Source organism: Onychostoma macrolepis, chromosome 01 (genome assembly GCF_012432095.1).
Source record: "Onychostoma macrolepis isolate SWU-2019 chromosome 01, ASM1243209v1, whole genome shotgun sequence".
Taxonomy (NCBI): Eukaryota; Metazoa; Chordata; class Actinopteri; order Cypriniformes; family Cyprinidae; genus Onychostoma; species Onychostoma macrolepis.
Genome location: NC_081155.1, coordinates 8,950,218 through 8,978,133, shown reverse-complemented (window position 1 = coordinate 8,978,133; position 27,916 = coordinate 8,950,218). Strand labels below are relative to the sequence as shown.

The 27,916-nt window shown below is 35.3% G+C and overlaps 1 protein-coding gene across 1 annotated transcript in view; it reads left to right on the top strand.

Annotated features, from left to right (window-relative positions):
* Positions 1-502: 502 nt before the first annotated feature.
* LOC131526119 (complement C3-like) overlaps positions 503-27,916 on the top strand; it is a 204,714-nt gene continuing 177,300 nt past the window's right edge. The window contains exons 1-3 of the mRNA XM_058754266.1: positions 503-663; positions 741-936; positions 1,022-1,190. Of these exons, the coding sequence (XP_058610249.1) occupies positions 593-663; positions 741-936; positions 1,022-1,190 (436 nt within the window). The 5' untranslated portion in view covers positions 503-592. The remainder of the gene's footprint in view (positions 664-740; positions 937-1,021; positions 1,191-27,916) is intronic.

The window sequence follows — 27,916 nt, the reverse complement described above, 5'->3', positions numbered from 1 at the left end:
TGTAGTGGATATGGTCCAGCTACGTCATCGTCATTGTGCAGGCTGCAGCGAGGACGGAGTGTTTCTTCTGAGCTTTATTGGAGGTTGTATGTTGGGTCAACGTAATGGATTTAAATTGAAATAACATCATCTTGTTTTATGTTACATAATCTTGATTGAACTAGGTTACAACAAGAAAACTAGAATTATATTTAGTATCAGATAGAAATACCTCCTCAAAGCAACAACTGCACACTTTGTTACAGTGTACTTGGCCCCACATCACTTCACTTCACTTTAATTGTTTGATTCTGGATATCCTCAAGATATGAGTCAACAGGAAGAATCATGGTCACTATTTATAAAATGTATAAAAATAAAAACAGTTATTTGTTACTTAAATATTACTTGCTTGTTAAATTCTGCATTGGTGAACTGAAGCATCAAATCATTTTAAAAAATGTGTGTTGGTGATTCCACACGGTAGGAAATGCAAACAAACAGATCGAAAGAGAGAGAACAGTTTGGACTTTGAGGGTGGTGGAAGCGGGTATAAATCTGAGCTGCTCTAGGTTCACAGATACTTACAGGAAGAGACACACAAACAGACAGGATGGATGTGAAGCTGCAGTTTCTGACTGTTGTCATTCTCTCCTCACCGATCCTCACACTATGTGACCCACTGTGAGTATCAAACTCACTGTTTGTTCATGGAGTCAATAACAGATCTGTTCTCAAAAGCTCTGATTTGATCTCCTCAGATTTGTTCTGTCAGCTCCTAATTTGCTGAGGGTGGGTTCCTCAGAGAACGTGTTTGTGGAGGCTCAGGATTACTCTGGAGGAAACCTGACTGTGTGGATCACAGTAAAGAACTTCCCGAAAAAAGACACGGAGATACTGTCTAAATCAGTAAGACTGACTGCAGCCAACAATTTTCAGATCCTTACAGAAATAAAGGTGAGTATTTACAGTGCATTGATGTCTCATTCTCATTATTTTATTATCAGCGATAATTCAGACTGACTGATTCTCTGTTCTGCAGATTCCTGATGATCAGCAATTATTTTCTGAAGATCCTCTGGAGAAGCAGTATGTGTATCTACAAGCTGCATTTCCATCCACCACTCTGGAGAAAGTAGTTATGGTTTCATTCCAGTCTGGATATATATTTGTACAAACCGACAAGCCCATCTACACACCTGATAGCACAGGTATGTCGTAGGTGAAAATATTTCTGAAATGAAAACCGGGGACATTTTTTGGTCAAAATATAGTTGAAAAAAGTGCACTAAAAACCCCAATTTGGTACTTAATATACTAAATAATGTTATTTAGTACTTCTTAAGATAACCTTAATAACATCTAAGTGTACTCAACTGTGCTATTTTGAGACACCATGAATATGAACTAAAATGTGCTTTTAACATACTATATCTGTATTAAAAAAAAAATATTTAGTCACCACTGTAATACACTTGAACCCATATTTCATACACTTTTAAATATATTCATCATCAGAGGTGTAAAAAGTACTCAACAATTTTACTCAGTTAAAAGTACAAGTATCTGGCCAAAAACATACTTGAGTAAAAGTAAAAAAGTACAACTTTTCAATTGTACTCAAGTATTAAAAAAATAGAAGTACTTTTTTTCTTCTTCTAACAAATACAGGAGTTTTGTTAAAGGGAGAAAATTAAACAAAATGCACAGGTCAAACACATACATCACAGTAAAAACCCCCAGTGTTAAATCAACACTCACAGTTAGTTATGGTGAAATGAAGCTTCATGAAGCATTAAACTTTTCAGCCAAGTGGTTCCCATAGGGTTAATTTCTGGTGGCTTCATTTGCTCACAATACCACCTGGTTGGCCAAAGAGTGTAAAACAAGCAGCAATATTACAGACAGAGGTGGATAGTCCAGGGGTCAGAAAGTAAAAGTCCTGCCATATGGTTATTCAACCCATGAACTCAGCAGCTGATTTCACCAGAGGAGGAACCAAGTCATTCCTTTCAAGACTCAAGTCAAATCCCAAGTCCTCAAAGAGTTAAAGTTAATGAGATAATTAAGTGACTAATTAAATTATTATTGTGCATTAGTGGAGACACCCCTCGCTGCAGACTGTAGCGCGGTGACGTCAGGTATCTACGTCACGTATATGTTTACCGCGCATGCGCAAAGTGATGTATGGTATGTCTATGGCACGCATGCGCATTGCGTGTGTAATTTGCATTACGTGGTGATGGTAGGTGTTTTTTTTTTTTTTTTTATGAAAATCAGAAAATGTACATACAAAACGGGCTTTAAATGAACAAAGAAAAAAAACAAAAACAAAACAACAATTGCAGATACAAGGCAGACATAATTATAAATTATATATATTGTACATTATTAACATCAATAAATAAATACAAGTTAGAAATCCAGATGAGAAAAAATAAATAAATAAAAAATAAAATAAAATAAAATAAATAAAATCAATCTAAATAAATGCAGATGGGGTTAGGAGATTATGAATCACTAAATTGGTTGAAAAAATTAGCTAATGTAATAGCTTTATTGCTTGACAGTGTATGTAAGGAAGAAGCAATAATTTGAAGGTAATTTATGAAATGAGGGAAAGAAGGGATGCATTTCAAAAATCTACACTTGTGAATAAAAAATTTACCACAACAAATAAGGTTGTTAATTAAGTAGTATTGCATACAATCTTTTTTAAATACTCCAAACTTAATTTGTTTATAGTTAAGAGGATTAATATGGATATTGATAAAAGACATTCTGTTATTCAAATGAGACCAGAACAGCTTTGAATGAATACAGTTGAAGAAAATATGCTCAGTGGTTTCAATGTCACTTTCACAGAATTGACAAGAGTTTTCCTCAATATCAAATTTTGATCTAAGGAATTCTTTCGATGGATATATATCATTCATTATTTTAAAATGAAGTTATTTTACTTTTGGGAAGATTGGAAAAGAGAGGTAGCTCATTCTAATTTCTTTTAACTCCTTTGAGTTAAAATCTTTAAAAATATGGTGACGTCTGAGTTGATTTGGAGAAAGTCTATTAATGAAAATATTTCTTATAAATATGTTGGTACATTTTGATCTCTAATAGACAAAGTATCCAATTTCAGAGACGGAAGAGAAAATGTCACAGAATAATGAGAAAGAGTTCCTTTGATCAATAATATTATACTTTTAGGAATGGCATTTACAACTGTATAAAACTCTTTAGGGTGACATACAAAGCCATGTTTCAGGCAAAAATCATTGTAACTGAGAATGTCACCATGGTTATCCATCATATCCAATAAAGAAAGAATATTATATTTAATCCAACTTTCATAAAATAAAGACTTATTGCGATGTAAAATAAAACGATTGTTCCAAATACAAGTCTTGTGAGGACTGAAATTGTGGGAAAAAGCTAATTTGCAACACAATAAAACCTGTTGATGAAAGAGAGACAATTTGAGAGGTAGCTTAGACAATTCAAAATCACACTTGATTAAAATTTGAGACCACCTATTTTCCCAAACACTGAAGAAGATATTGTAAACCATATACTGTTTGTTTTCTGAAGAAATGACCTTAACCATTGAGTTTTTAAGACATTGTTCAATATTTCCAAGTCAATAACATTCAGACCTTGTATTGTTATAATCCTTTATTAAATGAAGAGGGATACCAAGTGAAGAGGCTGGGTAAACAAATCTAGAGAGAAATTCAATTTTGGTTAATAAGATTCTTCCAAAAATTGATACATCTCTTTGTAACCAACTGTTGAGAATTAATTTTGCTTTTAGAAATTTGTTTACAAAATTTTCCTGAATGTTATGATTATTATCTTTAGTAATAGTAATACCCAGGTATTTTACAGAAGTTTTAACTGGGATATTACATAAAAAGTCTAATTCACTGTCATGAATTGCAATTAATTCACATTTGTTTATATTTAAGTGCAATCCAGAAGCATTGGAGAAGAAATTAACTAATTTAATAGCTCTATCAATTTGATGTTTATCCTTTAAAAAAAAGAGTCGTATCGTCTGCCAACTGACTAATAGAAATTTGTCTTCCAAATACCCTGAGTTTGTCAAAACTATTGTCATTATTGATCAAAATAGCGAGCATTTCTACAGCCAAGATGAATAAGAAGGGGGAAATGGCACAGCCTTGCCTAATTCCTTGTGTAATATTAAATCTCTGAGATGTCCCATGCAATAGTGATATAGAACTATTAATGTCTTTATATAACATTTTAACAAAAGATGTGAAATTGTTGCCAAAACCGTAGTTACTAAGAGAATCAAATATAAAATTGTGTTCAATGGTGTCAAATGCCTTTCTAAAATCCAAAAACATAATATAACCATCATCCTCAATCCATTCATGATAATCTAAAATATCTAAAACTAGCCTAATATTATTATGTATTGATCTGCCTTTCATAAAACCAGATTGTGATTCACTTACTATTTGGTCTAGTCCTTCCTTTAATGTTTGCAAATATGAGAGCTAAAGCCTTATAATCACAGTTAAGAAGAGTAATGGGCCGCAGATTATCTATTTGTCGAGCATCCTTGCCTGGCTTGGGTATTAGAGTAATCAGGCCTTGCTTCATAGTCGAAGCAAGTTCATTATTGTTTATGCATTCAAGAAGGACTTGAAACAATACATCCCTCAAGTCGTCCTTAAAGAATTTATAAAATTCAGGAGTGAGGCCATCAGGGCCTGGAGATTTTCCTGAGGATAATTTATCTATGGCTTTATCAAGTTCTTCAATTTTAATGTCCGCCTCACATAAATCTCTAAAATCTTCGCCAATCTGTGGTATATCAGTATGTATTCTATCAAAAAAAAATTTACAATCTTGTGCAGAAAAATTTGAGCTATATAAAGTACTATAAAATTTAAAGATCTCAGAAGAAATTATTTTGGGGCAATTATTTATAATTCCATTAACATAAAGGGAATTTATAGTATTTTTTTCCTGTCGCCTTTTTTCGAGTCTACAAAAATAACTATTGCTTTTTTCCCCTTTCTCTATCCATCTTGCTCTAGATCTCACATAAGCTCCTTTGGCTTTTTGAATATACAAATTATCAATTTTAGATTGTAAAGATAAGATTTTTAGTTTAGTTTCATCATCCATTTCACTTCTATTACATAAATTACTTAACTCTCTTGTTAATTCCTCCTCCAAATACGCTCTAGTTTTACTCAAATTTTTACTGAAATGTATAGAGAATTCCCGAATCTTGTGTTTTAGGTACTCCCATTTACTTGTGAATGAAGAATGGTCTTTATCTAACTTTGCTCTATTTATCATTGATTTAATTTGCGAGCAAAAGCTACTGTGCCTTAATAAGTCAGAATTAAATTTCCAGTAACCCTTATTTCGCGATTCTCTTTTATTCAAACAGAAAGATAAAGAAATGCAGCAATGATCAGTTAAGGGTGCTGATGTGATTGAGATGTCTTTGATAAATTCAGTTAAATTAGAAGAAATTAGCCAATAATCAATTCTGGATTTGGAAATCCCATTTGGTTTAAACCAAGAGAATTGTCTCAGATTTGGATTCCCAACCCTCCAGATGTCTACCACATTGTTATCTAAACAGAAGTTTATGAATTGAAGGTTCGGGTGCGAGTTACTAAATTTAAGTGGGTAACGATCTAATGTCTCATCCATCACCATATTGAAATCTCCTCCTATGACAACATTATCAGTTGGGTACAAGAGTTTCAGTTCAAACTAAATATTTGAGATTTCAGATTTTCAGAACATCGTCAATGTTTAAAACAGCTGAAATCCAATGCCCGTTCGAGTCAATCCTTGACTGTATTATTTTTCCAGGGAGGTTATTAAATAATATGGCTACCCCTGCTGACTGTGTCGAAGCATGGCTGAAGACTATTTTGTCACCCCATTGACTTGTCCAGAATTTAACATCATCAGGTTTAGAATGCGTTTCTTGTAGTAATACACAGTGTGCACCTTTGTTTTTACAGAAAAGAAAAAAGGCTTTTCTTTTGACAGAATTACGGAGACCCCTTGCGTTTAAAGAAATACAAGATAAAGATGTCTTCACAGAGAACATCTATCTAATAAGTAAAATAAAATAATAAAGAAGAAAAATAAAACCTATTTATGTAAAATTAAATCAAAAGAGTAATGCAAAAATGTTTATAGAACACAGAACAATGTCTGCCTTAAACAACGCACAGTAACGAGATCCCGCTCAACAGCAGAACGTGACAGAGCATCCCACTTACATCTCTCCGTCGAGGAAAATAGATTCAGTTCAAACTATCAAAGTCAACTATTTTTGACGATCCGAGTGCCCTCAATGTAGCCGTAAGGGCCGCGGTAGTAGGCTTTCTTGCCCGCAGCTCTGGCCTCGCTGATCGTCGGCCACAGTGCCGCACGAGCCTCTCGGTCTCCTTTGGATAAGTCCTCAGTGAACTTTATCCCCCTGGCTTTGCAGATGTCCGAAGATTTCATGGAGCGCCAGAACTTATCTCTGTACTTCCTCATACAAAATTGAATGATCACCTGCCTGGATTTATCCTTTGCCATGGGCCAACGCGGTGGACTGTATCCACGATGTCATCAAGCTTGTGTTGCAGGTGAGGAGCGATTTCAGCTAACAGTGGGACGATTTCTTTACGAATGTCTTCACCTGCAGTCTCCTTCAGCCCAATCACTCGGAGGTTCCATCTTCTTTTGTAGCGTTCAAGCTCTGATGTACGACTGGTCAGGTCTGCATGTGATGCAAGAATCGAGGTGAGTTGTTTATCGAACAGGTTCATCTTGGCTTTACAGTCCTTAACTTCCGCCGCGTTGAATTCCACTGCCTTGGATAGGTTTACAATCATCAAACTATTCTCCGTGATCTTACTTTCAATGCTACTCAGCTTCCCATCTTGCAAATCAAACCTTGCTGTTAAAGCTTCCAGAAGAGCTGCATTGGAAATCTCAAGATCCTCAGTACCTTTCATTTTCTTGGAGGATATCTTAGTTGGGGTGTTTTGTAAGGATGAGGGCTCTTTTCGTTTATCCTGGTCACCGCGATCAATTTCCATGGCGTATTCGTGTTCGTTATTAACATCCGACACTTTCCTAGCTGTTGCCTTGTTTCCTGGAATAACTATTTTTGGGTGACTAGAAGCTTTTTTTGTCGCCATAATGTCAATCCTCTCTGACGAATCAATAATAAAATTAACAATTGGGATGATAACAAATTAAATATGAATGAAAAATTCTGAAACTGCTGAAGAGCCGAGAAAACTACATGTGCTTAGCTCGCCATCTTGTTGCCCCCCTCTCCGGTGACGGTAGGTGTTTTCGCATCGTGCGTGACGTAACACGTCATAAAAACGCATGTGCATACTTAACAGAATACTCTAATAAAATGTAAAAGTATTAAGAAAGCTAAGGTGAAAAAAAACAAACAAACAAACAATAAAATATAATACAGCACATATCCATGATTTTAACCATGTTTCATCTCAGGTAAAATGATACGGAATTACAGAGTTTATTCTGTAATATCTGTGTAGTATTTTATTTACAATTTATTAACATTCTGTTGCACTTTACTTCACTGTGTATATTGTAATATTACCCTTTGACGGCACCTTATATATTTCTTATTAGGCTAGTCAACATTACAAAAGATGACATCAGTTGTCAGCTCTAGTGGCGCAGATGGTAAAACGTGTGTTTTTCACATTTTGACGCGATCGATCCAGGTTCGAATCCGTCTTTTAGCAATAAAGTAGTTTTAAATTCAATTGACTACATACAGTATATTTTCAGTGTCTGCATCCCATTTTATGCATGGTGCCTCCAAAAAACCAAACTGATAACAGTGATCTTTTTTTTAATAATTATTATTTCAAAGAACAAAACAATCTATATTTGTATATACAATTATATTTTCTAAGACCATAGACTATAAACATGACACATGAGAAAGAAATAAAAAATGGCATCTACTCATTCTGAAATTTACCTCCATCACTGATAAAACAATCAACCGAGCAGTAGCCCTCAAATCTTTGAATGAATAAAACCCACACAGGACTCCCCTCCTGTCATTCTCGACATACCTAGGTGTGCAGTCTTTAAATACAGTATCTCACTGCACCGTAGGCACTGGGTCATTGAATACGGCACCCGACACTCCTGTCTGTATTGTGCAGAAAATGCACTCCAGTTCACGACACCTAATTTACATAAAAGAACAAACGATATTAAATCATTTTGAGGAAAGGCAAAAGAGCCATACAAGGAAAATATTAAATATTATAGGATGGTGTTAGAAAAAGAGTGTGGCTTGCTTTGTCTGTAAAGTGCCTAGGAGATTTAATTTATAATCAGCATTAACCAACTAAATTAAAAAAGTTTGTCAAGTCAAAATTGAGGTTGGCTTGGCTTGACTTGAGAAAGCATAGCCTGAAACAATTTGAAAGTTTTACAGTTGAGGGCAATACAGTCTATCAGGGAAAAAACAGACAAACAGATAGTTGAGATGAGACAGACAGAAAGATGAGAAGAGAGACAGACACTCAAATACTTTTTACAGTACTCACTACATGTTAAGGAGTTAAAGAACTATCTGTCTAGACATATGAAGTGGGCCTCTTCTCTGAATTTCGTCTCACTGATAATGTCCCTAAAAAGTCATATGAACATGAAGGTAAATTTAAGAGGTAACACTTTACAATAAGGTGTCATTGGTTAACACTAGTTAATGTATTAATTAACATGAACTAACAATGAACAATACATTTGTTACAGTATATAATTTTTGATAATGTTAATGAAAAAGATGACAAATATGAGAAACATACATACATTCACACACACACACACACACACACACACACACACACACACATATATATATATATATATATATATATATATATATATATATATATATATATATATATATATATATATATATATGTATGTATGTATGTATGATGTATTTTATTTTTATTTTTTCCAATGCATGCAATTCATTACTTTATTAATATAAGTATTTCTGCTCTATTTTAATACATCTTTAAAGGCTAATTTTAGGCGAAATAAGACTTTTAAAGACCAGCAGAATCCCTGTCACGTCGAATACTAACACATATCATAAAACATGTCATAAATGTTTGAACACATTTGCAATGACACTCTCTATGATTATGACCAAAGCATCCTTACAGTTAAAAGCCAACACAAACGCACATTTTTAAGAAAACAAAAGTAAGTAAATGTTCCGGAAGTGAATGAACCATTATTGAGCCTGCGTATTTACAGTAAATACTTAGGTAACGTAGGTACGTGACGTCACCGCGCTACTGCGCATGCGTTTTATAGACATACCATACGTCACTTTGAGCATGCACGGTAAACACATGTAGGTACCTGACGTCACCGCGCTACAGTCTGCTTGCATTAGTGATGAACACCTACTGTTATTAAGAATTACAGAGGATCAGATATTGATGTTTTATTGGTTAAACTATACCACCATCATGGAGATAAGTGTTTGCTTTAGTTGGGCTCTTGGCCCTTTTAATAACTGAGAGTGGTTCACTTTTAAGCGGTTGCGATATTGCTGAATTAAAAACTTGAGAACGCAGATGAGCTTACACCTTTTGCTTTTAAGTCACTTGAATGAACATCATGAAGTTATCTCTCTTTGGTTTATTGACTGACATCCAGCTATTACAGAACCACAAAAAAGTCCTATTAAAGAAATGTCACTGTAATGCTTAAATACTGGAAAAAAGAAAAACAATATCACTCAGGCTTTTTATCACATGATCCTCAACAATGGTGACAATAATTATTCAAGCTGCAGTGCATGATGGGAGTTTTTACTATGGTGTTACCCAGCATGCATTGCAGCATGAAGCATTTTGTTGATTGTCACCATTGTTGAGATTCATATGCTTGGTTCTTGATGTCTGTGTGTGTCAAAGTAGCACTGGAATTTAAATATTTATATTCATTACAGAGATTTAAAAAGTGTTCAAAATAACTATTAGAGCAACACTTTCGTTGCACGTTGTAGTTTCACAGGGCTGGTTATTGAAAACCTGAACATATAAATTAAAAAAAAAAAAGTTATTTTGGAAGTAAACAGGTCAGCGCTTGCTGATTGTTTCATCATATGAAAACAGTTGATAACTGCTCACTGCACAGCACTGATCTCTGTGCTTTATAACAGCACATGCATTGCTACAGAGAGACGTCTGACAGAAGAAGTCAAGGGTCAAGAGCCCAACTAAAGCAAACACTGATCTTGGCATCATTTTAACCAATAAAACATCAATATCTGAACCTCTGTAATTCTCAGTAACAGCAGGTGTTCATCACTAATGCAAAATCATACTTTAATTAGTCACTTAATTATCTCATTAACTTGAACTCTTTGAGGATTTGGGATTTAACTTGAGACTCGTTTGTGACTCGAAAGGAATGACTTGGTTCCTCCTCTGGTGAAATCAGCTGCTGAGTTCATGGGTGGAATAAACACATGGCGGGACTTTTACTTTCTGACCCCTGGACTTTGTAATATATCTGCTTGTTTTACACTCTTTGGCCACCAGGTGGTATTGTGAGCAAATGAAGCCTCCAGAAATTAACCCTTTTGTGAACCAAGCTTAATGCTTCATGAAGCTTCATTTCACCATCACTACTCCCAGTGTTCATATAATCCGCACTCAGAGTGTTAAAAAAATAACACTGAAGCAGTGTTAAAGTTAGTGAGATAATTAGTTTAGTAACTGAGTGATGATTGAACATTAATGAAGAACACCTGCTGTTAACAAACTGAATCACTGAAAGAAAGAGAAAGAATAACAGAAAAGAAGAGACGAGACGAGCATAAATACTACAACTGACATCAGCCACAGCCTTAGATGAAATCAACACAAGATAAAAGAAGACATTAAATCTCTGAAGATCTCAGCAGAGGATGATTAAACAACTCCACAAACATCATCACCAGCTTCACATGTTACTAACCAGATTGACTTTAGATGTTGACGTTTTAGTTTTGTTTGAATTACCATTATCAAGGTCAGTGTTTGATTCAGTTGGGCTCTTCACCCTAGACTTAAAACATTACAATTATTTTGGCTGCCATAACATAATTCAAACAAAACTAAAACATCAACATCTAAAGTCAATCTGCTTAGTAACGCTGGTGATGCTGTTTGTGGAGTTGTTTAATCATCCACTGCTGAGATTTCGAGAGATTTAATGTCTTTTATATTGTGTTGATTTCATCTAAGGCTGTGACTGAAGTCAGTTGTAGTTCTTGTATTTATGCTTGTCTTGTCTCTTTTTTCTGTTCTTGTTTCCTTTCTTTCAGTGATTCAGTTTGTTAAAAGCAGTTTGTTAAATTCATCACTAATGCTCAATCATCACTCAATTGCTAAACTAATTATCTTATTAACTTTAGCACTGCTTCAGTACTACTTTTTTAACGCTCTGTTAAGTGTGGATTATATATACACTGGGAGTGTTGATTTAACACTGGGGGGTTTTACTGTGTAGTGCAACAACAACATTTAAAATGCAGCACACTGGAACACACACACAAATACAGGGAAGGGGATTAAAAGTTCTATCCTTTCCACCGTCATGCCATCATATACAGGTGCATCTCAATAAATTAGAATGTCGTGGAAAAGTTAAAGTGCATATTGCAGGTTAATTTTTTTTCCAAATGAATATATAAACTTGTATGAAAATACCATATGAACCGTTAATGCAGGATTTGAAAATGTTTTACAAGACGTGAGTGCACAAATTTAGAAGAAAAAGTGACGCTTTCCTTGACAGCTCTCAAAAAACGCTTTTTTTTCAACATCGCGTCATATTACGTCACATAAGAGAGTCGTGTGCCGCGCTCTGCTGGTATTCAGTGGGAGCTGGTGCCAGTCAGTGTGTTTTCGAGAGTTATTTTTATTTAAATTTATCATCGTCATGGTAAATTGTGTTTGTGGAGGTAACACTACACTCAAAAAAATTATTTGGTCTAATTTGCGCCAGTGTTCATGTGTTTCCACACTACAGAGTGTTCAAGTAGAATTGAAGCAGTGCTGGAGTTAAGGAGATAATTATGTGATGATCGATCATTAATGATGAACACCTGCTGTTATCAAGAAGAATCACCGAAGGAAAGAGAAACACAAGAACTACAACTGACTTCAGCCACAGCCGAAGATGAAATCAACTGAAAAAAAAGAAGACATTAAATCTCTCAAGATCTGATTAAACAGCATCAGACTGACCAGATTGACTTTATTTCTGTCAGACTTCTAGAGAAGCTCTTATTGAGAATTAACAGAGGTTTAGATGCTTTATTGTTTTGTTTGAAATCACCATCAAAGAGACCAGTGTTTCCTTTTGTTGGGCTCTTGACCCTTGACATTTTGGTGTTAATATTACGCTGGTTGCTTTAATTGTGTGATCATTTAAAACACACTTAGCTTAACCAGCGAAGCAAAGTGAAAAAGAGTTGTAGGTAGATCTTGTCACTGGTCCCTGACCTCATTTCAAGTCCAATTTCTGATTATATAGACATTATACTGTTTTAGATTTTTTCGTAGCTTCATATCTTGCAGTATTGTAAATATCAGATAATTTGAATAATTTACAAATCACCTTGTGCACATAAAGTTTTCATCTGTAGCAATACAAAGACCACAGACATCAAGAATCAGTGTATGAATCTCAACAATGGTGACAGTCAAGAAAATATTCAGATAAAACTCTGAACATCACAAAACAAGCTACTAAAAGTCACAACTATAACAGCATACGTAAAATAAAATAGTAAGAATAAAAGAAAATAATCAGACAATTCAGCTGCGTTGTTCATTCATGCTGCAATGCATGCTGGGATACATGGGAGAGTCTTGTACTATGCTGGTACCCAGCATGCATTGCAACATGAAGCATTTTGTTGACTGTAACCATTGTTGAGATTCATATGCTGATTCTTGATGTCTGTGATCTTTGCATTGTTACAGATGAAAAGTTTTTGAGCACAAAGTGATTTGTAAATTATTTAAATTATCTGATTTTACAAGACCACTACATCTGAAGCTATATAAAAAATCTAAAGCAGTACTACATCCATACAATCAGATGTTGGACTTGAAATGAGATCGGTGGATCATTTGCCCACAACTCTTATTTTTTTTCTTTTTTTCTTAGCTTTGCTGGTTAAACGAAGTGTGTTCTATATAAACACACAATTAAATCAACCAGTGTAATATTAACACCAACATGTCAAGAGCCCAGAGCCCAACAAAAGGAAACACTGGTCTCTTTGATGGTGATTTCAAACAAAACAATAAAGCATCTAAACCTCTGTTAATTCTCAATAAGAGCTTCTCTAGAAGTCTGACAGAAATAAAGTCAATCTGGTCAGTCTGATGCTGTTTAATCAGATCTTGAGAGATTTAATGTCTTCTTTTTTTTCAGTTGATTTCATCTTCAGCTGTGGCTGAAGTCAGTTGTAGTTCTTGTGTTTCTCTTTCCTTCGGTGATTCTTCTTGATAACAGCAGGTGTTCATCATTAATGATCAATCATCACATAATTATCTCCTTAACTCCAGCACTGCTTCAATTCTACTTGAACACTCTGTAGTGTGGAAACACATGAACACTGGAACAATTTAGACCAAATCATTTTTTTGAGTGTAAGCAAGCCCGTAGGCAGGGGGGGTTCGGGTGGTTCAAACGAACTCCCCCTCACTGCCAAAGGTCCAGAATTTAAGTTGTTTTTTTTTTGTTTTTTTTTCATGTGATTACTGTCATCATTGTTTTAATCAATGCTTGTGACAAATATTCTGGGTTGCTGTTTCAAATTTATATGATAGATTATTGTAGCTGGACGTATGTGTGTGTGCCGCGCGTGCAGTTTCAAAGCAACGGTGAAGAAGCATGGCCTCTGAATGATGGGGGGGTAGGGGTTATATATATATATATTTTAATTAAAAGGATTTCTATATTTTATCCACTCAATAGTCTACAATATAATAGCCATATAAACGTAGCGTAATTATAATAATAAAACATAGTGGGATATTCAGTGATATTGGCTGTGCAATATCGACTTTTGTGATTGGCCAATACCGGCAGACTGGAGCCAGTGGAAATGCTTCTCCTTCAGTGCGCGTCTTATTCCTCTGAGAACTTCAAAGCAGACTGCTTGAGGTAAATTATCTGGAAGAATACAGAGGTAACAATTCAAAATGTGGAGGTTTGTTTTATAATATATGATAGACTGACAGTTAAGTAACACAACTAAGGGATCTGTTCAACTGAATATTATCACGATTTCAAACACAAAAATCTTCAAATTACTGAGGTACTTAAACTGATCCTACATGCATACCTCTGTGTTTCCTGGGAACTCAGATCTTGGGATGCTGGTCTGTTGTCCTTTTTTTGTCTGAGAGAAGACATACATCTGTCATTTGCTTCTAAAAACACACAGACTAACTATACAATTTTCGTTTAGACCTAATGATAGGCTGGAGCCGAGCAGGAAACTATTAACGTTATACATATACACCTATATTAACACACCTTTTAATGAAGGTCAGTGTAGATTGTTTCAACCCCACACGCTTCATTTTGCACCCCCCAACTAATAACAGAAAAACAGGTTTACAAAGTTAGTAATGAACAGTATATTTAAAAAGTCGAAGACGCCTTCTTGCTGCCACTTTAGTAACAGTCTATATCGCTACACATTTTTCCAGCACGGCTTACCTACTTTTTTGAAGGATTCGATTTGGCTAATGCTAACGTAATTTATTCAAAATGCGGAATGTGCGCATACATTATTTAAAACGTTCAAAACTTAACGATTGGCCTACTGAAGCATAGATCGAACTCGGAGGATTACGCCACTGAGCGTCAAAGCGTGCTTAACCCACTGAAAGGGGAGTTTTGATTGGTCTTTCAGACGACTTGAAGCGGCACTGCACGGACCAATCAGTGTATGAGTTTAAAGTATCGCGAGAGAGCGATTCGAAAGCGTACGGTGCCGTCTGCTCTCGCGGTACTTTCATGTCAAATACCGTTTGGTTTGTGTAGTGTTGCTTCAAGTGAACCTGCCTGAAGTGCTGGGGCAGTGCCCCAGTAGTTTGAAAAATGGTGGGTCAAATGCCAGCTCGTCCCCGTTGTCCCGGCGGCCCTGGTCAGAGATGCTGCTCCATGAAAATGTCAACTGTGCACTGTAAGTCTTGTTTTCAATCATTGAACATAATTATTTAAATAATGCTAATATTATAACCATCAAGTCTAGTTACAGCTTGGTGTCATTGTTTGTACAACTAATTGGTAACTTTTTTTGTCATGTGGTGTGTTTATAAGGTTTTGGAAGACGGGAGTGTGAAGATCTGAAGCAGTGGAGGCCAGCTGTTATGAACCACCTCTACTGGACTGCAGCTTCTGCTGCTAATGGAGATGCAGATGTGATGGAGGCCGAGTGGAAAAGCATGGTCAGCAGTGAATGTGATCTAAACGTAAGCTTCTCCCAGCATATGCATCAGGCCTCATGGAGTCTCTGAGAGAATACTGCAGGTCACCACAGGCTCCACGAGAACACAGCACTGTCTTCCACTACACCTGCTCCTCTTTCCAGATCACTCCAGAGGATCAACTAGATGAGGCTGTTGGATTGTGTATCTAGCACAGCATTCATGATTTAACACACTTTAACAACGCATTAGTGTGATACCCAGACTGAAAGATTGTTAAATGTGTCAGATGGTATATTTTTCTTTTGGTAGTATATGTTTGGTACATCTACATCTACATATATATATAATTTTTTTAATTTTTTTTATAAAGTTGAAATGTTGTGTTTTGAGTTAGGTATTAACAGTGCTATGAAATATTTGTTATAATTTAGTGCTGCATAAATAAAACTGAATTGAATTAACCATAAATGCAGATCTGCTTGATATATATATATGATGTAAACTTCATAAACAAGTTTTTATACAGTAAAAAAATTGTGATTGTGATAATTTTGTATTGTGACCAAAATGGGGCCATTCAAAATCTTTATAAATTCCTCCTTCCTTTATAAAGTCTTCTAAGGGCTAACACAACAGCTATTGCTTGATGTGCCTGCACAGAATGCCATAGGCCCAGCGGACAACTTGCCTGTATGCTGTCTATATTTATTGTGTTATACCAATAGGATCAAAAAGTGTTATTTACTGGTAGTCGTGACCTAAATATAGGCAACTTGTAATTGAGAAACAAAATTATTCCAATAGTTTAAATATTCAAATCTTTAATTTACTATGTATTTATACATACAAATATTCAGCTCAGATTAATAATTGATCTCTGCCCTAAACATACATGTGTCTGCTGGCCTGGAGAGGTCCATGCTCCTGTCTGAAGTGCATATGGGCTATCTGTAGCACATACGGGTTCAGACAGCAAGCCTCAAAGCCTGGGTGCAGACACAGACACTGCATATCAAGTGTGGGGGGTCACATTCTCCACTAAGACCTGGTGTGTAACGTATCTAACTCCCTGCAGCACTGATTTTCCTCAGCTGTGACCATGGCCTCGCATTTACCACACAAGCACCTATGAATCAAAAACATGTTTATCTTCCTCTCCTGCAGTGATGAGAAACCGCTATATAACGTAACGTTAGTGTCGGATATCAACAAGTGTGACGCCTGATCAATGCATATTAGTTTCTGTTACTGGTAAGTATCAATACTCGTAGATGACCAATACTAGCTTTGCTATTGCCTGATTAATACATATCTTTAGCTAAGGTGTGTGTATATCTGTAAGCTGACTGGTCTCTCACCAAGACACCTGTCCTGTTCTCCTCACACATCAACTCAATCTGTCTCCTCTGACCATTGTTCTGTCTAATCCTGACCTGTCCCTGCTCTCTTGGCCGCATAGCAGGCTCATAATTTTATCTGTGGTCCGTCATACGAGTGTAAATAAACATTTAAAATTTCCACAGCGTCCGAACTGTCATTGCGATCCATTGCTTTCCTATGGTTGATATGGTCCGCTCTCCCTTTTGATGTGTCACTTCCGGTTTTGGCGGTTTTCAGATGCGGAAGTAAAATTCTCTCACAAAAACGACTCCAGAAGCCTTAATAGCGTATTTTAAAGTTTATTTTAAAGAAAATCTAGTTCCTACATTATTTTTCTATACATCGACTCACTGGGGTCTCTAACCTGCAATATGCCCTTTAACTTATTTCAGTAAATCAACTCAAATTGTGAAAATTTTAAATAAACACACAGACTGAAGTAGTTTAAGTCTTTGGTTCTTTTAACCGTGATGATTTTGGCTCACGTTTAACAAAAACCCATCAATTCACGATCTCAACAAATTAGAATACTCCATAAGACCAATAAAAATAAAAAAAACATTTTTTGTGAATTGTTGGCCTTCTGGAAAGTATGTTCATTTACTGTATATGTACTCAATACTTGGTAGGGGCTCCTTTTGCTTTAATTACTGCCTCAATTCGGCGTGGCATGGAGGTGATCAGTCTGTGGCACTGCTGAGGTGGTATGGAAGCCCAGGTTTCTTTGACAGTGGCCTTCAGCTCATCTGCATTTTTTTGGTCTCTTGTTTCTCATTTTCCTCTTGACAATACATAGATTCTCTATGGGGTTCAGGTCTGGTGAGTTTGCTGGCCAGTCAAGCACACCAACACCATGGTCATTTAACCAACTTTTGGTGCTTTTGGCAGTGTGGGCAGGTGCCAAATCCTGCTGGAAAATCAAATAAGCATCTTTAAAAAGCTGGTCAGCAGAAGGTTCCAAAATTTCTTGGTAAACGGGTGCAGTGACTTTGGTTTTCAAAAAACACAATGGACCAACACCAGCAGATGACATTGCACCCCAAATCATCACAGACTGTGGAAACTTAACACTGGACTTCAAGCAATTTGGGCTATGAGCTTCTCCACCCTTCCTCCAGACTCTAGGACCTTGGTTTCCAAATGAAATACAAAACTTGCTCTCATCTGAAAAGAGGACTTTTGACCACTGGGCAACAGTCCAGTTCTTCTCCTTAGCCCAGGTAAGACGCCTCTGACGTTGTCTGTGGTTCAGGAGAGGACAACTGTAGCCAAATTCCTTGACACGTTTGTGTGTGGTGGCTCTTGATGCCTTGACCCCAGCCTCAGTCCATTCCTTGTGAAGTTCACCCAAATTCTTGAATCAATTTTGCTTGACAATCCTCATAAGGCTGCGGTTCTCTCGGTTGGTTGTGCATCTTTTTCTTCCACACTTTTTCTTTCCGCTCAACTTTCTGTTAACATGCTTGGATACAGCACTCTGTGAACAGCCATATTCTTTGGCAATGAATGTTTGTGGCTTACCCTCTTTGTGAAGGGTGTCAATGACTGTCTTCTGGACAACTGTCAGGTCAGCAGTTTTCCCCATGATTGTGTAGCCTAGTGAACTAAACTGAGAGACCGTTTTGAAGACTCAGGAAGCCTTTGCAGGTGTTTTGAGTTGATTAGCTGATTGGCATGTCGCCATGTTCTAATTTGTTGAGATAGTGAATTGGTGGGTTTTTGTTAAATGGGAGCTAAAATCATCACAATTAAAAGAACCAAAGACTTAAACCACTTCAGTCTGTGTGCATGGAATTTATTTAATACACGAGTTTCACAATTTGAGTTGAATTATTGAAATAAATGAACTTTTCCACAACATTCTAATTTATTGAGATGCACCTGTATGTATATGTGTATATATGTGTATATATGACTTTCATTAATCAGATGAATGCAAACTAAGAGTTTTAGAAAAAAAAAAAAAATCATATTTGTATAATGCAAGTGTATGGGATGTTCAAACATGAATATGACAGTAACTCATACAACCCCTATTAATGAATCAGTGTCTTCTTAAGTGAAACAAAAAAATACAAATACCAAAATTTTAAACCTGACCATCGTGTTCACTTTTTGTTTCTGAAGTGGTTCTGTCCCCTTGCATTATACAGACTTACAGACTTTTTTTGTGTGCAGCTGAAGAAAGAAAGTCATAAACATCTGAGACGACATGATGTTCAGTAAATGATCAGAGATTTTTCATTTTTGGGTGAACTATTCGTTTGAATAGCAAGATGTGATGCAGAGGCCAGAAACATATTCCAGACAATACAAGAATGTCTTGAATTAATGAGGAGAGTCATATAATTAAAACATACGACATTAATGTTTTGAAAGGCCACTTTTTGTGTGTTGTCTATTCAACATCAGTGTCTAAAAGTATTAAGTAAAGTATTAAACTTTTAATTGTTTATTTAGGGTATTTAGAGTTTTTTTTTTCTCAGCATATATTGATAAATAATTATTTGTGACTAATTAGATTAATTAATGAGCAAATCATGTAATTATTAAGATTAAAAAATATTCATTGACAGTCCTAGTTGCTACTCAGTGTAACTACCTGGTAAGAACATCACTAAACCTAAATTACAATTTATTTAACATGCAATGTTCATTTAAACACTTTTTGGAGATTTGTAACATTTAATAAAAAAAAAAAAAAAAAAAAAAAAAAAATTATTCCCACAAAAATATTAATTGTATTTAAATTCTCATCACTGATTTATTTGCACTCAGTCTTGTGCATTCAGCCAATATATTACACAGCTAATGGCTCTATCAAAACAGAAGGACAAATTAATAAACTTAATTTGGGGGGGAAACACAACTTTGCTATCTCAATATTTTTCCTTAGATTTGACGGTGAACTTTTGAAGCCTGACATTTATCTGATGAAAGTCATAACTGAAGTAGAAATGTGTGTGCTTGATGCGTGAAAACAATGATCATTTGTTAAATTAAATTAAATTGTAAGGAGTAAAAAGTACTGTTTTTTTTCTCCAGAAATGTAATCAAGTAAAAGTACAATTAACCAGTTTAAACTTCTGCTCATCATACATATAAGATAGACTCATGAATTATTAAAATTATAAGAATAATAATACATATATACAAAATGTATTTATAATGCATTGCCCACACATTTTAATACATTAAATAATTCATTTCAAATGCATTCCCAGATAGCAGCATATTGTTGGCCCAGATCCGGCCCACATCTGGCACATGTCGAATGATGATCTGGCCCACATGTAGTGATGAATGATGGTACTTCCCTTACGAAAATTAACCATGGTTTTATTATAGTAACCATGTTTTTTTGGCTTGAGTCAAATCCCAAGTCCTCAAAGAGTTAAAGTTAATGAGATAATTAAGTGACTAATTAAATGATGATTGTGCATTAGTGATGAACACCAGCTGTTATTGAGAATTACAGAGGGTCAGATGTTGATGTTTTATTGGTTAAAATCACCAATCATTACCACCATCATGGAGGTCAGTGTTTGCTTTAGTTGGGCTCTTGATCCTTGACTTCCAGTGTCAGATCTCTCTCTGTAGCGATGCATGTGGTGTTATAAAGCAGAGGGATCAGTGCTGTGCAGTGAGAAGCTGTTAGATGTTTTTGTATGATGAGATTACAATCAAAGTTATTGTTATTTTTTGTATGGTTAGGTTTTGCCTAATCAACCCAGTGAAACTACAGCATGCAAACAAAGTGTTGCCCTAGTAGTTACAGTGAATTAATTTCTAACACATGTAATGTGTATATAAAAAATATATGAATTCCAGCGCTAGCTAGACACACACAGACATCAAGAACCAGCATATAAATCTCAACAATGGTGACAATCAACAAAATGTTTCATGCTGCAATGGATACTGGGTAACACCATAGTAAAAACTCCCATCATGCACTGCAGTGTGAAAAATTATTGTCACCACTGTTGAGGATTGTATGATAAGTGTCACGTTTAAAAGCCTGAGCTGATGCAGATCTCTGTTTTTCAATATTTAAGTATTATGGTGGGATTGTTTAATAGGATTTTTTTTCAGTTCAGTATCAACTTGTCAGTCAATAAACCAAAGAGAGATACTTCATGATGTTCAGTCATCAAGAGTTATAAGCAGAAAGCGTAAGCTCTTCTGCTACTACAAGGTTTGCGGGGAAACGATATTGCAATTGCTTAATAGAACAATCCCGCCAGAGTATATCTTAGTATTTTTACATGCTGTGCTGTCATTCTTTTGAGTATTTTCAAATGCCATATATCACAATCCTTACACCCCCAATTTGAAGGCTATGTATGTAAGAAATCCATAGTTACTAGATAAATAGCTCAAAAGTGCAATAAACCAACAAAAAAATGAAAATCAATTTTTTGTCTCAACATATTTTACTAAATGCAGAAATATCACAAATGTCAACCTCAAACTTGTCAATATAAAAAACTTGCATAAAATACTTTGAAACTACATACAATTGATTTGGACTGATTACATAAATTTGTTTGAGAGATACACTCATTTATATAAACAGTGCGTTGTGAAGTCAAATTGATAACATTGCTTTTGAGAGCAATGTTGATTGAACAACTAAAAAAGACAATGTAAAATAATCAGTTACACTACTCTAAAATCTGTAATTTATCAGAACTGTGTGTGATTGTGCTTTAATTTGTAAAAGTGCATTTGTGTGCATGTGTGAAAAAGAATAGATGAAGCAACAGATTGCAATGATAAAGAGAGAGAGTGACGATTAGAACGCATAGCAAATGAAAGTAAAATGAAAGTAAAATGCTTTCATTGGTGGTGACGTCACCACATGTGACAAACCTTGGGGTCATAGTGCACAGAACGTGATTACGTCATAGTAGTCCTAGGAAAAGGTAACTAGCAACCTCAGATCTATAGAACATGTGTGCAATATTTGTTAGTGTTTTTTGTTGAAAACGCATTTTATGCAATTTGTGCAGACTCGTTAGAAGGTGAAAGCAACACAACAGGAGCATGTTGTAGGCTTGAAATGAATGTGTAACATCTCTGATTTTGTACGCAAAAAGAATTATTGCGCTACCTTTTTGGTTCCGGTTTCTAATTGCAATATTTAAGCACTACAATAATATTTGTTTAGAACTTTTTTGCAGTTCTATAATAGCTGAGTGTCAGTAATTGAACCAAAGAGAAACTACTTCAGAACATTCATTCAAATGATTTAAAAGCAGAAAGTGTAAGCTAATCCACTACTTCAAGCTTTTAATTCAGAAATGCACAAATGTTTGCTATAAAACAATATTGCAATTGCTTAAAAGCAAACTACTTTGAGTTACTAAAAGGGTCAAGAGCCAACTAAAGCAAGCACTGATCTCCATGATGGTGGCATCATTTTAACCAATAAAACCAATATCTGATCCTCTGTAATTCTCAATAACAGCAGGTGTTCATCTCTAATGCGCAATCATCATTTAATTAGTCACTTACTTATCTCATTAACTTTAACTCTTTGAGGACTTGGAATATGACTTGAGACTTGCTTGTGACTTGAAAGGAATGACTTGGTTCCTCCTCTGGTGAAATCAGCTGCTGAGTTCATGGGTGGAATAAACATATGGCAGGACTTTTACTTTCTGACCCCTGGACCTTACACCTCTGGTTATCGTTTATTGACCTTATTGTCATCTCGTCTTAGTCACAGGAAAAAAGTTTTTTGTCATGATCTTCGTTAATGAAATTAACACTAGCACAATTTTTTTCTGAATGGTTTCATGCATATAGTCGTGTTAATAGTGTCCTATGTGAACATGTTCTACATTTATTTTCCCCAGGTTTTCATTTTTTTTCTTGAAAATCGTATTTGAATGTGTGGGAACTATAGTTGCCGGTGGGCAAATACGTTGTATGCACCCCTTCAATGTCAAATTTGAATAGGAGGAGAACATTTGGCATCTAACTCAAAATAACTGCTTTCAACAGATCGATCTTTATTCATGAACAAATTTATTATGCATAAAAGTCGAAGAACATTCGATGTGAACCCAAAAAAGCTGCGTCTAGCTTATAATCTGTTGAATATGAATATACAACAAACAACAAATCCATGTGTCTTAAAGTGGTGGAACAAAGTGCAGCCATTAAGTTGCCCCAACAGGGCATTTTGTATCAAAAAGTTGAATGAAAATAAGTAAATAAAAATAAATAGATATGTACAGTGCCCTCCAATAATATTGGCACCCTTGGTAAATATAAGCAAAGGCGGCTGTGAAAATAAATCTGCACTGCAACTTGTAATTTTAACTGAACAGAGGAGACCTTTTGATCTTTCATTAAAAAATCATTGTGTAATAAATGCTTTCTCTAGTTCATGTTGGCCACAATTATTGGCACCCAATTATTGCAACGTCCTTTTTCCAAGATAGCAGCTCTGTGTTTTCTCCTATAATGCCTGAAGAGTTTGGAGAACACCTGATAGACCATTCTGCATCAGAGACCATTCAATCATACAGAATCTCTCCAGATCCTTCAGATTCACAGCTCCATGTTGGTGCTTCTCTTCAGTTCACCCACTCATTTTCTATTGGGTTCAGGTCAGGGAACTGAGACAGCCATGAAAGAAGCTTCATTTTGTGCTCAGTATTTTTGTGTTGATTTTGATGTCTGTTTTGGATTATTGTCTGATGGAAGATCCAACCACAGCTCATTATAAGATTTCTAACAGAGGCAGTTAGGTTTAGATTTTTTTATCAGTTGGCATTTATAATCATGTGGAACAGGAAGTCATGGCTGGACAATTTCATGCTCATAGTCACCCTGGTGTGCTAAAAAATGTAAATATGAATGGGAATATACTTCAGAGATGTTTTACTCATAAGAATTTCTAGGGGTGCCAATAATTTTGGCCAACATGCATTGGAGAGAAAAAAAACCATTTCATCATGAAATTTTATCCCCACTTTCAATTCCTTTACTTCAATTGTTTTTGTGAATTTTTTTAATGAAAGATCAAAAGCATAAACAATGCAGATTTATTTTCACAGCCGCTTTTGGTCATATTTACCAAGGGTGCCAATATTAGTGGAGGGCACTGTACATTTTCTGAAGAAAATGTGAGTGGTGCTTGCTGTGGGAAAACTCGGCACTAGACACTAATAGTAACTCTAATCGTGTTATCATCGTGTTAACAACATGCTAACATGTTAATTGTGTTAGCATTATGCTAACAACATGTTAACACAAAGAAAATGTTAAAACAAAATTTGCATGATTAGCATGTTGCTGTAGCACAATGTTAACATGTTTTAAACAAGCTGTTGGTGTGATTAGTATGATGCTAACAAGCTGATTTTAACAAGAAGGTAACATGAGTAGCATGATGCTAGCAACAGTACACCCCCATTTCCCCATGATATATGTTATATGTACTTACAAGTCATTTTCCCACCGGCAACTATAGTTGCCATTTGTACTTTTGACTAAGTATACAAAAAACTATAGATCTTTTGTAAGATTTGTTTTGTTTGGATGATTCTAGAGACCTTCATGATTATGTAGATATATATATGTCAACAAAAAAATACTTATTAGTAACATGAAAATGACCTCCCAGTCAACAATTTGATCTCACAGTGATGTCACCATGATCTCACAGGATACTCGTGATGAGGTCACAATGTGAGGTAACAGTGAGGTAAAAGTGCACTCACTGCTCAGAGACTAGGTACCCAGCATGCATTGCATCATGAAGCTTTTGACTGTCACCATTGTTGAGATTCATACACTGATTCTTGATGTCTCTCTTTGTGTTTAAATGACACAGTAGTTCAAAATGTTTGTGAGTTATGCTTTTAAAATCCTTAATAAATGATAACGATACCGCTGGGTCCTATAATCACAGAACTATTATAAAAACTTTAGATTTATAACTCCTCACAAAGACTGCATACTGATTCTAGGTGATGGTTCCGCTGTTATCATCAGCAACAAACCAATATCACCTGGTTGCAATCTCTTTCTTTGGTTTTCGTTGCCATAACAAACGTGCTTTTCAAACAGTTACAGCAGCCCCAAAAGTATAATGTTATGAAGTCAAAGGTTCAAGAGCACAACTAAAGCAAACACTACTCACATTGATGGTAATGTCAAACAAAACAATAAAACATCATCATCTAAATCTGTTAATTCTCAATAAGCGCTTTTGTAGATGTCTGACAGAAATAAGAACCCCACTCATCTTTTTGAGTTCACAATGAGCTCATATATTACTCACACTGTGAGGATCACCGTATGAGGATGGTGTGATATCACTGTGATCATTGCGTGATCTCACGTGTTGACTGGGCTTTCTTTGGGAGGGTTTGCCTTTGCCATGCTTCCTGAAAATAGGAGTAGGAAGTTCCCAGTCAACACCTGAGATCACGCGATGATTACAGTGACATCACACCATTCTCATATGGTGATCCTCACAGTGTGAGTAATATGTGAGCTCATTGTGAACCCAAAATGTTGGAGACACCCTTCGCTGCAGACTGTAGCGCGGTGACGTCAGGTACCTACGTCAGGTATGTGTTTACCGCGCATGCGCAAAGTGACGTATGGTATGTCTATGACACGCATGCGCATTGCGTGTGTAATTTGCATTACGTGGTGACGGTAGGTGTTTTCGCGTCGTGTGTGACGTAACACGTCATAAAAACGCATGCGCATACTTAACAGAATACTCTAATAAAATGTAAAAGTATTAAGAATGCTAAGGTGGAAAAAAAATAAAACAATAAAATGTAATACAGCACATATACATGATTTTAACCATGTCTCATCTCAGGTAAAATGATACGGATTTACAGAGTTTATTCTGTAATATGTGTGTAGTATATTTATTAACATTCTGTTGCACTTTACTTCACTGTGTATATTGTAATATTACCCTTTAACGGCACCTTATATATTTCTTATTAGGCTAGTCAAGATTACAAAAGACAATTTCAGTCATCAGCTCTAGTGGCGCAGATGGTGAAACGCGTGATTTCACATTTTGACGCGATCGATCCAGGTTCGAATCCGCCTTCTAGCAAAGTTTTTTCTCCCTTTTCAAATTTCAAATCACATCAAAAAAGCATTTCTTTTCAATAAAAATTAAGGAAATAATCAAAAAGTTGTGAGGGAGGGCTTTATTGTCCCAATAAGGTGATATACATTTAATAATTTGAATTAAAATTATAATTTACACTCAATAAGTTATTATTGCATACTGTTTTATATTGTAGTACAATACTGAGGTACAGGTAATTACCACTGTTTGCAATAAGTAGTTTAAATAGCAGAAAATCCTGCTATCACTTAGTGCAAATAGCTGCTGCCTTTCTTATTTTAATCTGTCCTCTGTCATGGTTCTTGTTTATTTATTTATTTAGTATAATTTTGGACATTTTTCTTTTGCTTTGGCAATTCTGCATTTGAAATATTTAAGCCAATAAAGTAGTTTTAAATTCAATTGACTACATACAGTATATTTTCAGTGTCTGCATCCTATTTTATGCATGGTGCCTCCAAAAAACCAAACTGATAACAGTGATCTTTTTTTTTTAATTATTATTTCAAAGAACAAAACAGAAAATATAATTGTATATACAAATATAGATTAAGACCATAGACTATAAACATGACACATGAGAAAGAAAAAAATTGCATCTACTCATTCTGAAATTCACCTCCATCACAATCAACAATCAACCGAGCAGTAGCCCTCAAATTCTTTGAATGAATAAAACCCACACAGGACTCCCTCCTGTCATTCCTGACATACCTAGGTGTGCAGTTTTTAAATACAGTATCTCACTGCACCGTAGACACTGGTCTGTGAATACGGCACCCGACACTCCTGTCTGTATTGTGCAGAAAATGCACTCCAGTTCACGACACCTAATTTACATAAAAGAACAAACAATATTAAATCATTTTGAGGAAAGGCAAAAGAGCCATACAAGGAAAATATTTTAAATGTATTTTTAAATATTATAGGATGGTGTTAGAAAAAGAGTGTGGCTTGCTTTGTCTGTAAAGTGCCTAGGAGATTTAATTTATAATCATCATTAACCAACTAAATTAAAAAAGTTTGTCAAGTCAAAATTTAGGTTGGCTTGGCTTGAGAAAGCATAGCCTGGAACAATTTGAAAGTTTTACAGTTGAGGGCAATACAGTCTATCAGGAAAAAAAAAAAAAAAAACAGATAGTTGAGATGAGACAGACAGAAAGATGAGAAGAGAGACAGACACTTAAATACTTTTTACAGTATTCGCTACATGTTAAGGAGTTAAAGAACTATCTGTCTAGCCATATGAAGTGGGCCTCTTCTCTGAATTTCGTCTCACTGATAATGTCCCTAAAAAGTCATATGAACATGAAGGTAAATTTAAGAGGCAACACTTTACAATGTGTCATTTGTTAACACTAGTTAATGTATTAATTAACATGAACTAACAATGAATAATACATTTGTTACAGTATCTATTAATTTTTGATAATGTTAATGAAAAAGATGACAAATATGAGAAACATACATACACATATACACACACACACACACACATATATATATATATATGCATGTATGTATGTATGTATTTATTTATTTTTATTTTTTGTAATGCATGCAATTCATTACTTTATTAATATAAGTATTTCTGCTCTATTTTAATACATCTTTAAAGGCTAATTTTAGGCGAAATAAGACTTTTAAAGACCAGCACCAGAATCCCTGTCACTTCGAATACTAACACATATCATAAAGCATGTCATAAATGTTTGAAATCGCACACATTTGCAACGACACTGTCTATGATTAAGACCAAAGCATCCTTACAATTAAAAGTCAACACAAACGCACATTTATAAGAAAACAAAAGTAAGTAAAACCGAAAGTGAATGATCCATTATTGAACCGGCGTATTTACAGTAAATACGTAGGTACGTGGCGTCACCGCGCTACTGTGCAT